Source organism: Telopea speciosissima, chromosome 1, assembly GCF_018873765.1.
Source record: "Telopea speciosissima isolate NSW1024214 ecotype Mountain lineage chromosome 1, Tspe_v1, whole genome shotgun sequence".
NCBI lineage: Eukaryota > Viridiplantae > Streptophyta > Magnoliopsida > Proteales > Proteaceae > Telopea > Telopea speciosissima.
This window is the reverse complement of record NC_057916.1, coordinates 13,837,866-13,849,262: the sequence shown is the minus strand read 5'-3', so window position 1 is coordinate 13,849,262 and position 11,397 is coordinate 13,837,866. Positions and strand designations below refer to the sequence as shown.

The 11,397-nt window shown below is 36.5% G+C and overlaps 1 protein-coding gene across 1 annotated transcript; it reads left to right on the top strand.

Moving 5' to 3' along the window:
- The first annotated feature begins 5,515 nt into the window (after positions 1 to 5,515).
- Positions 5,516 to 10,062, top strand: LOC122647387 (UDP-glucuronic acid decarboxylase 6). The gene is made up of 13 exons (XM_043840808.1): positions 5,516 to 5,632; positions 5,840 to 5,945; positions 6,313 to 6,399; positions 6,551 to 6,638; positions 7,071 to 7,162; positions 7,828 to 7,892; positions 7,980 to 8,068; positions 8,595 to 8,672; positions 8,959 to 9,052; positions 9,318 to 9,384; positions 9,495 to 9,558; positions 9,654 to 9,694; positions 9,839 to 10,062. The coding sequence occupies exons 2-13, from the start codon at positions 5,862 to 5,864 to the stop codon at positions 10,019 to 10,021; spliced, it is 1,032 nt and encodes a 343-aa protein (XP_043696743.1). The 5' UTR covers positions 5,516 to 5,632; positions 5,840 to 5,861; the 3' UTR covers positions 10,022 to 10,062.
- The last annotated feature ends 1,335 nt before the right edge of the window (positions 10,063 to 11,397 follow it).

The following is an 11,397-nucleotide window of genomic DNA, read 5'->3' as shown; positions in this document are numbered from 1 at the left end:
TTTGAGCGTTTTGACTACACTTGGCATTCGTGGTACTTGTTGGTTTCTGCTATCAAAAGTGCATGCGGGAAGTAGAGGTTGTTGCCTTCTGAGGACAACTATTACAATCCAGACATGGTGAAATGCAATGTGAAGCAGATACTGATGAATATATCTGTTTTGAAGTAGTTTAGAAATGAAAATTGGTAGTATGTTTTTGGTTTTGTGACTCCATTCTCAGTTGCAGTCTGGGTTACTATATGGTAAAGTGTTGCATAGCTCATGTTCTTGGTTGGATGGATCATGGATATACTTTCGTTGAACACTCATTTTATGTGCAAGGAAACTGCTTCTTCCTTTTTCAACAAAATTACTTGCAATAAAATAAAGGGATTGAGTTCGCTGTCTGGCTGCATAGTGTATGCTAGTGCCTCTGTGTCTATCTTTCTCCTCTATAATAGAATGCAGATATGTCATTTCATAGGATGGAAGAGAGAGAGATAGACACAGGGAGGCACTAGTAACGCTATGCAACCAGACAGGGAACTCAATCCCTTTATTTTATTGCAAGTAATTTTATTGAAAAAGGATACCGGATTGGCATCATGATTGGATCAGTCGACATCGATACTGAAACCTGACCAATACCGGATTGGTGTTACCATGGTTTTAGGGGTAAAATAGTATTTTAAAAAAAAAGAATAGAAAAAGACACCGGAACCTTGGGGGAAAACCGTTGGACCCAGATGATATAACTGATATGTATTGGTATCAATTTCAGAATCCATCGATACCCGATCCGATACCAAATCATATCTATAGTTACATGCCAAAAGGTTAGTTGACTCCAAACTTGATAATCGAGAATTCTCCTTGAATCCTTCTTGCTAAGGGTGTCAATTTGGGACCGGAACCGGAAACCGTCCCAATATCATCCTGTTAAAATCTGATATCGGACCGTCTCATTAGTAAATGGGACGGTACTGGTATCTGATTTTGGTACCGAATGATAAATGAGACGGGACGGTTCTGGGACGGGACTCCCAATGTTACCAGTACAGAAACTACTAGTATCGTTTAAAAAAGAATATATAAGATCTTTTTAAAAAAGAAAAAGAAAAAGGAAAGGGTATTAAAATTACGATTCATTAGGATTTCACTAATTACCTTTTGAATATGAAGATGAACAATAGGTTAACAGCCATAGCTTGAAGACTCTCCTTAACCTACTACAGTGCTATTCCCTTCTCCCGCCTCCTTCGACCAACTACAACTACCAGGTTCTTCCTTTTTGCACTTCGTACTTCGTACCATACTACCATGTGACATGTGTGATAAATAGAGTTTTGTTTGGAAAAATCAAAGAGGAAACACAATGGGATTCTTCCATTTTGTAGGACTTCTTTAGATTTAAAAAAATGAGAAGCTTATTACATGTGATCTTAGGGAGTTTGAAGAAGGAAAACTATGATTTTCTTTATAAAAAGCAGTAGACAACTTAGATTTCATGATAATGAAAAAATTCCACAACACTAATAAATCCGCCTTGTTAGAAACAATTAAACTTCTTCTCCCTTTTTCTACAGTGCCTAGAACCGTTTAAGAACCGATACCATCCCGTCCCGCTAGTAATCGGGACTGGGATCTAGGTTTGGTCCCGTTAACTAAATGGAATGGTACTGGAATTGGCACTTTTGGTATTAGTACCAGTACCGTCCCATCCCAAATACCGGGAACCGTCCCAATTGACACCCTTACTTCTTGCCTCTGCTTCTTCTTCCTTTTCTATTTTTCATAACTTGGAAGTGGGAAGCACACATTTGAGATTTGACCATTTCAATGTCTAAATAACAAGACCCTTTTCAGCTTCCTTGATTCGCGGCCGAGTTGAACCAGACCCAACCTTTGGGTAGTCCAACTTGGACAAAAACGGGTTGGGCTCGTGTTAGTCCGGATCCAAGTTGTGTCCCAAATAAAATGTATCAAAGACTTGAGATTTAAATAGAGACTTAAAAAATTCATATTCGGTCGGCTTCGTATCCATTTATTCTGATATTTATCTCGAATTGGATATAAAATATGAATTTGGATGCCTGTCTTAGCTAAAAATGAATTTGGATGCCTTGTGGTATCTAGATGGTAATTGAATAAAGATTCACATCTTATAATAAGATACCTCTACCCCTTTATTTTAAGGAGGAGAGAGATAGACACATGGGAGTGCTGACGCAGGCCACACTCCCAGACAGAAAACCGTTTCCCAATTTAATAACACAGATAAATTTTTCTGAGAGCCGTTGGGTAGGCTACACTTGCACCTTTATGTCTATCTCATTTCTCTTCATATGAAATGACCTCGTTGCCCTCCAAATATGGTACTATTTTGCCAAACCTCATTGGTTCGCTCCTCTATGTCGCTTGCTCATTCCCAACATATAAATTATACAATAATTTATGCTTGATGATTTTTCCATTATATATTCTATAATTGTTTATATTTCCACACAGTAGAAGTAATTGTGTTTATTTTGTTTTTTTGGGATTTTCTTATTGTCACCTTTAAGGTGTCAAATAATTTTTAACATTTTTTTTCCGGTCCTTTTAGTATAACATATTTTAGTATGTCATTTCACATGTGTACTCGAAAAATGTAAGATAATAACTACTTTTGATAATGACATTAATAGAAGCCAATTTCAAATTATTTAAAAAGCCTTTTTTATTCCTACCTTAAATAAATTTTGTATATAATTTAAATTTTTTTTAATTTAATTGTATATACTTTGAATTGTCTTCATCCAATTCATGGTAGACTAGTTCTTGGACTGGAAATATCAATTACATAAAAGCTAAGGTCAATGGGATGGGTGGCTGCCACTCATTGTGATTATTCACCATTTATGCCATAATGATCAAGTAAATAGTCAAATACTACAAGGTTATTTTAGTAATAAAGTGAGCGGATGGTAAGGATGATAAGGCAAGTATATCTGGACGACCCATGTAGTTGTGCCAAGTGGCAAATCTAATATGCTGAAATTTTATCAACAAGTTACGGTGTCAGTGGGTCGGGTTTTAAAACCCCTGTCAAACCCTAAGTTCTCTTAACTCAGTTCAGGCTCAGTCTTGTCGGACTCGGCCTAACCTTAATTAACCCTGATTGGGCTGAGTTATATAGGGTTGGCTCAGATTGATCCTGTTAGCCCTTAATTTTTGTCATTTCAAAGTCGAGTTGGCCCTGATTGACCTTAGTTGCCCATATATTTTGCTATTTGTGTCCCTATATGCAGTTAAAAAAAATGAAGAAAATGAAACATCACCAACACCAATCATTCTAAAAAAATAAAAATATTAAACTTTGTTAATAATAAATTAAGAAAAATTTTTTTTGGAGTAAAAATAAATTAAGAAAGCATAGACCCATAAAGAATGTGAGTGGTGTGGATGGATTAAAAAAATAAAGTGTGGGTAGCGTCCTTGTTTGTAGTTATAATTTGTTTAAACATTATACATTGGATCAGTTGGGCTGGTCCGGGCACAGCCCAAGACCTAGCCCAGGTCTGCCCTGCAGGTTGAAAAGCTCAGTCCAACCCAATTATGTTTTTGTTATTCCGTTAGACTTAACTTTCATTTATAAGTCCGTGATTCGCCGGTATGATTGGACTCTTGTAATAATGAATGTTATTATTGACTCTCACCTCCTATTTTAGAAATGTTGAAAGACCTTTTCATTGTCCTATTGGAGCATCAAATCTCATGGATTGAGAGATTCTCTCTCCGTGTGGGTAAAGGAAAACTTTTATACTCATTTATAAAATACTTGTGTGGCTATGACTAGAGTCCATCTTGATTAAGGATGTCAATTTGGAATCAAAACTGAAACCGTATTAAAAAAGATACAGTATGGAAAAATGAAATATTTCTTGGTATGATACTGGTTTTTAAACAAAAAAATCGTTCGGTATGAACCAACCAAATTATCTACTTTTACACCGAATCAAGGCTATAAGCTATATGTGTTATTGTCTTATTGTGTTTCCTTATATATCATATACCCATATAAGAATACAATGTAAGCTGCAAAGAATAAAGACAACTTACCAAAAAATGCGTAAAGACAAAGTGAAGTAAACTTACAAACTGATGATATGTGTTGAAATCGTATTTCACACAAGACTGTCATGACTATGCACAACTGATGATAATTCGAATAAGAAACCTTATATACCGAATAAGAAACCATTTTTAATATGGAATAAAAACCCTACCAAGACCGTACTAAGTCGATACGATATCAATATTGAAAGTGATATTTGTATTGTGTATGATATGGTTTTGGTATTTATTTTCTGTCTTCTGTACCGAATTCTTTTCACGGTAGCATCATTTTTCATAAAAAAAAGAATGGATGTATCCGTCCATATTGGCCTATATAATACCATATCGATACCGATACCGATACCTAAAACTGTGTTTGGTATGCATTCATTCTCGTAATAGATTATGAGTCTAGAACTCATGTTGAAAAAATAATAGGAAAGAATCGGATTTCAGGGGATCTATTTAAAAAAAAAAAAAAAATTTTGAGGAGACAAGAGGGGTATCCGATTTTAGGCCGACTAAATCTCCCCTGGGCTCGTACATGACCCCCGCGTCACGTACGAACCGGGAGCTTCTGGGCCCTAGTGAACCTCAGGCGGGTGACCCCAAGAAATTATGCAGCAGGCACAGGTTTGATCACGAGACCTCGCTTCCTGAGGGAGAGTCTCATGTCCCCTCCAAACCAGCTGAGCCAACCCCCTGGGGTTATTTCGGGGGATCTATTGTACAATTATGATGCTCTCATGTGTTCGTAGTTCGTCTGATCAGATTTTATAAAACTGTTATCATTCTATAAAAAAATCCAACGGCTAATATATATGACCGCAAAATAAGTAATAATAAAGACTTCATTTTTTGTATTTTTTATTTATTATTTGTAAAAGACTACTTGACTTGACTTTACTGCCAAGTTAAAAAAAAGTCTTTTTACTCTGACAAACGAGATCTCGCAACAGACCTGGGTTTGGTTTGGTTCAGTTCGTGGAGATCTTTGTTAAGAGCAAAATTGGGATTTCTTTACGTGAATTTCGGGATTTGATGATTGGTTTGTTACCATTCTCATTGAATTCCTTTCGATTGAGATTTGACAGAGTGGAGTGAGTGTGGATTGAATCTGAAAATCCCCTTTTTCTAGTTCGAGATTTCCAACTCTTTCCAAGGTAAAATGAAGGTGAAGATGTTAATTTTTTTTTTATCTTTGTTTTGTTTAATCGTTTAGATTCAGATCTGAATCTTTCTGATTGATGGGGAAGTGGGAACTTTGTAGTTTGTTCTGGTTATGGAGGAGTTTTCATTACCTCATTTGCTTAGATTTTAAGCTTCTTTCTTTTTTTCTTTTTTTTTTTAAAAAGATTTATTATTTTTCTACTAACCTTTTTTTGTTCCTGGCCAGTTGGCACCGGCCGTTAGGTACAAGATTTTGGTTAAATAATCTTCTTCTCCTCACCGCTATATATAAGTCTCTGATCCTGAGCTATTTCACAGGATTGCATCGATCAGAGAAAAGATTACTAGGGTTTTTGGCGATTGCTCTTGTAAAGCTGACGATCAGGTATTATCTTGAGTCGTTCTAAGTAATAATTTGTGGGGAATTTTGATTTTTCACCCTCGTTCACCTATTACAGTCTGTGCATTGCATTTGACTTTATTATTAGTAGAATGATTTGAGTAACGGGATCGGGTTGCATATTTTTTTTAAAAGTTTTGGAGAAGATTTGAAGCTTTGTGATCGTTAGTTAAATTGGGGAAACTGTAGCAGGTAGTAACAGAAGATCTGCGCAATGGCAAAGGAAGCCTCCAATGGAGAGCACAAACCAAAGCCGCCTCCAACTCCATCTCCTTTGCGGAACTCCAAATTTTTTCAGGTAAAAGTTGCATCTTTCTTAATTTTGTTCCTGCCCACATTATGTTTTGTTTAACACCTTGAGGAAAAAACAAAAAACTACTCTTTTAAATTTTTTTTTTTAATTAAATTATTACACTTGTTCTAATCGAATATTTGGTATGAGTTCCCTTTGTACTTCAGAAGTGTTATCTGCTTCTTTGGCTGACTTTTCTAGTACCGAACTCTATGATACTTAATTGGTCCAGATTAGTTCTTATAATATAATCTGGGAAGAACTATCACATCTTTTTTGCTATATATGACAAATGATATGTCTCTCTGGTCTTTGCTCTTGTAGTCATTATCATTTATATTATCTTAAATGGTGTTTTCACTGTTGATGACAGTCTAATATGAGAATTTTGGTAACTGGAGGTGCTGGATTCATTGGCTCTCACCTCGTGGATAGATTGATGGAAAATGAGAAAAATGAGGTATGCAGATTCCTTTCTTTCCTACAGTCATGTCATTTTTGTTCAATCAAAATCCATCTTATCTGCCTTAGGAACAGTGTTCCTTTGTCAATGAAGAACACATGGATTAATTGGCATGGTTAATTTGTCTGCTTTGTATGTTATTGCTTAGGTAATTGTTGCTGATAACTACTTCACTGGCTCAAAGGACAACCTAAGGAAATGGATTGGCCATCCTAGATTTGAGATTATTCGCCATGGTATTTCATTCTCTCTCGTATTTATATTTCATTTTTACAAGTATGATTTTGCCCAAGCATTGCTGCCTTACTTGTATTGCAATTGTTTTTAATTTTTAAAAAGAGATTAAATACAAGAAAGGTATTAGGCTTGAAAAAAGGCTCGCTAAAGTGGGAAATTTTTGTAGGATAAATAACCTTATTCATGGGACTCCATTTATAGCTAAAGATTCTGGTTTCTGCCAATTCTTGAATGCATAACATGCCTTTGGATATGAGGATACCTACCAGGCTACCACTCATTTATATTTAATATTATCTTTAGGGTCTACCATCTTAATTATGCACCCTGTTAACAATTTCTTCTATGAATTGAATTTTTAGGCATTTGTCGTGTCAGAATATATCTTAAATGTGTGAGAGCATTTTCAAACGTATTTTCTCTTTGTACAGATGTCACGGAACCATTATTGGTTGAGGTTGATAAGATATACCATCTTGCTTGCCCTGCTTCCCCAATTTTTTACAAACACAATCCTGTAAAGGTAGTATTTCCATGTCTCCTCACTAGTGTAATAGTTTCTTTAGTTTGGCTTGTTATCTGTCTTGAACTATCTTTCTACATCCTATTCTTTTCACCACTAGTGATTCAAAACCAATTCAGGACTTGTTGATGACTTAAAAGGATGTGGAAAAGCCAGCCAAAGGCATGTGTTTTGAAAGTATATTAGACCACTAGCCCTCAAGACTCTGCCCTTTCTAGGGCATTAACAAGAATTAACTAAGAGTCAGTATATATCATGCATAGTTGTCAAGGTGCCGCCGCCAAGGCGACGCCTAGGCGTCTAGGCGCTCTGGTCGACTTGGGCGCCTTGGTCGCCTAGGCGGGCGCCTTGGACGCCTTGGCCTCTTACTTGGTGTCGCCTTGATTTTTTACCCTCTCCAACGCCTTGGATCGCCTAACCGCCGTGACAACTATGATATCATGTGTATAGTCACACCCATTCAAGCAGGAGAGGGAAGAGGCATCTATAGCATGAGGATACAGAACCCTTGTTTGTACAGCAAAAATGTTTTGAGCCTACTCAATCAGCTTTCCTCAACGCCTTCCCATTTCCTGATAGTTCCTAGTAATTGTTTGCTTCTACTTGAAAAGGTTTATTGTACTAATAGTGTTGTTCTGATTGGCAATAACGGGATACTTCGACAGACAATAAAAACAAATGTGATTGGCACATTGAACATGTTGGGACTCGCCAAGCGCGTTGGAGCGAGGTTGGATACTTTGGTTACTTACTTTCTTTACTTTGTATCATAATAGTTCTGTTCTTCTTCACCTATGGTTGGAGAATCATTCTGCAGGATTTTGCTGACTTCAACTTCTGAGGTTTATGGAGATCCTCTTGAGCACCCACAGACAGAATCATATTGGGGCAATGTTAACCCAATTGGTATGTTCACCTTCTGTTTCTAGTGTGTAATGCTTCAATTATATGATTATGATTTTGAATGCTCCAAGGTTTCTATGGGATGGTTTTTTGGCTTACCTTTCCAAATAAAAAGGTTTAAATTGGTTCTGTTCACGGAGGAAAGCAGAAATTGCTCCCTCTGCTTCCCTTTTTTTGGTTTTTGGAACTGATTAACCTTAATGTCATTTTGTTATATTTAGATCCGTGATAGAAAACTATGTGCTTCTGATTATTTTAGCTCTTCTTAGATTTCTCTTTTTTATGCTGCATACTCTGGGAAACAAAATTGTCCTGTTGTATTATGACTCCTACCTTCATGCTTTCTTACCAAAATATATAAAACATAAAACTGTAGTGTTACAAATTTTATGACCTTGATTCTAGTAAATGGTTTTATATTTGATAATCCGATGTTGATAGTACGTCATTTTTTTACTCAATTAAACAAGACATGTAACTATACGAAATGGGATATACATAAATACATTAATTATTATATGTATTGCAGGAGTCAGGAGTTGCTATGATGAGGGGAAACGTGTAGCAGAGACTTTGATGTTTGATTATCATCGGCAACATGGGATAGGTAAAACTGGATTGCATTTATTTTAGTTAACAATACAAACAGCTTCTTTATAAGGATTTACCCCAAGGGGTTTGCTCAGTTGGCAAGGATCAACACCTCACAAATAAGAGGTCATGAGTTCAACTCTCCTTGGGCCCCAACCATCCAAAAGGAAAAAAAAAAAAAAAAAACAGCTTCTCTCTCTCTCTCTCCGTCTGGGTATGTGGAGAGGGAGTCATGTATAAAGTATATTCTATATTTATGTAAGGGCCTCATCTTATCTTATTCCCTTTGTGTCCTTTGACAGAAATACGCATTGCTAGGATCTTTAATACGTATGGGCCTCGCATGAATATTGATGATGGGCGTGTTGTCAGCAATTTCATAGCTCAAGCACTTCGGTAATCCCTATTTTTTTAATTTTTTTATTATGGATTTCCAGTATGTTATTGTGCATGATTTGTTAGAGAAAATCAAACCTGTTTACGAGTGCATTATGATGTCCAAGTAGAGAACAGCACAATTTTTTAACCTAAAAAGATATGGAATTTGTGTCCATGATATCTAAAGATTCTCAGGCTGTTTATATGCTGCCTTGATAACCATACATTTATGGGATGTGGGATTAGTTTGCTTGTCTAACAGTGATTTGGCAATCATATGCAGAGGTGAACCCTTGACAGTTCAAGCGCCAGGAACACAGACACGAAGTTTCTGTTATGTATCTGATATGGTTGGTATAGATTACTTGTTTGACATGCAAAAATTCAGGACGGGATTCTTTTAATTGAGTGATTGGACAAGTTGCACCTAAATTTAATCTTCTCTTTTTGGATGTTTAAGGTTGATGGTCTTATCCGACTCATGGAAGGAGCTAACACTGGGCCGATCAACTTAGGGAACCCAGGTGTCTTATTAGGATTGTTTTGGTCAGGTTTGGATTCGTAGTGCATATAAGTTATTTCAGTAACCTTGACCGCAATATTTTTTTTGTAATCGTAGGTGAATTTACAATGATGGAACTCGCAGAGACAGTGAAGGAGGTCAGTTCTGTATTCTCTTGTTAAGAATGACATTTGACTTTTAATACAGTGTGCTCTTGTGAACCTTCAAATAAGTGAATTGACCTAAAATATGCTTTATGCCTTTATAGTACTAACTTGCAACTCCTCCAATGTAAACTGCAGCTAATTGATCCCAATGTCAAGGTGACAGTTGTGGAGAACACTCCCGATGATCCACGCCAGCGGAAACCAGACATTACAAAGGCAAAAGAGTTGCTTGGCTGGGAACCCAAGATTACATTGCGCGAGGGCCTGCCCCTCATGGAAGAGGATTTCCGGAGTAGGCTTGGAGTTCCCAAAAAGTAGATAGCAGCCTGTGTGGTGTTGCAATGGGGAGACCTCCCAACGAATTTGTGATACCTTGATATAGGAGTTCAGATTTCCATTTTTGTGCATCCTTATGTTTCTTTTGAACACACACTCTCTCTCTTCTCCCCTTTTATTATATTAGCCTATAAGTAATGGTGTGTTTTGTTACGGATACAAAGACCAATTTCCTCCTTGGATTCAGTATTTATCTGATACATAAGCTTGTTATATCTGCTCAAAGTTATAAGTTTCCTTGGTGTTCTCCAATTTTGGTGGGGCTAATTTGCTACTTAATTTTGTCAGCATAAAACAAAAATCAGGATCCAGTGATAGAAAGAGTTCTTATAGAGAGGTCATGATCTGCCGTAGTCACATGTTAAATTTTTAACCTATTTCAATCAAATACCTTCCTATGTATTGATATGGTATGCATCCTTGGACTGTCAAGGCATTGTTTTTCCATGTATCAATTTCTGATAGAAGTGAATTTGACATGTGAGCAAGGGAAGTTTACATGTCTCTGATCTGCGCGTAAGAATTGGGGTCTCTCTAGGACAAAGTAAACTTGATGGTACCTGTAATTGAACTTTCTAGCAGTAACCCCTTAGTCTCGGAATCCGTAAAGGGAAGAGGGGGAAAAAAAAAGATGACTTTGGGTCTCAGGCCCTTAGTTAGTAAGTTTGGGAACGACAATTAAATAGATTAGACGACAATAATATTTTTCAAAATACGATTATATATTTACATGCAATAATATATGTATAATTGAGATTTCAAGTCAAAAGAAGGCTTTAAAGAAGTTTAATTGATAGTTGAAACCAATCTTAAGGTAAATAATACAACACAGAAAAAATATTTCTACATAATCAAACATGGAAGCGGACCCCAAATGGAACCAAGTAGCTAGATTATTTAATCTTTTAGTTAGTCTCTTTTTAATTCACATTAGTCAATTAAATGGATTAACATTAGTTGATTAATGTTTTCTTTTGTTTTTATTTATTATGCAAGAATAGGGTTTTTATTTTCATCCCTCTTTTTTCCCTATATCTTTCACTCTAAACCAACTTAAGAAGCCGCACTTTCCATTCCATTTGTTATTTGTTATTTTTTACTTTTATGCAAGATTTGGGTTTTCTTTTCAACCCTCTTTTTTCCATATCTCTTTCTCTCTACCCAACCTAGCTGCCACCCTTCTCCTTTTGTACAACCATCGGTCTTCCTCTTAACTTTATCCTCTCTCTCTCTCTCTTTTTCTCTAACCCAACTTAGCTGCCACCCTTCTCCATTTGTGCAACCATCGGTCTTCCTCTTAACTTTATCCTCTCTCTCTCTTTCTCTCTAACCCACCCTAGCTGCCACCCTTCTCCATT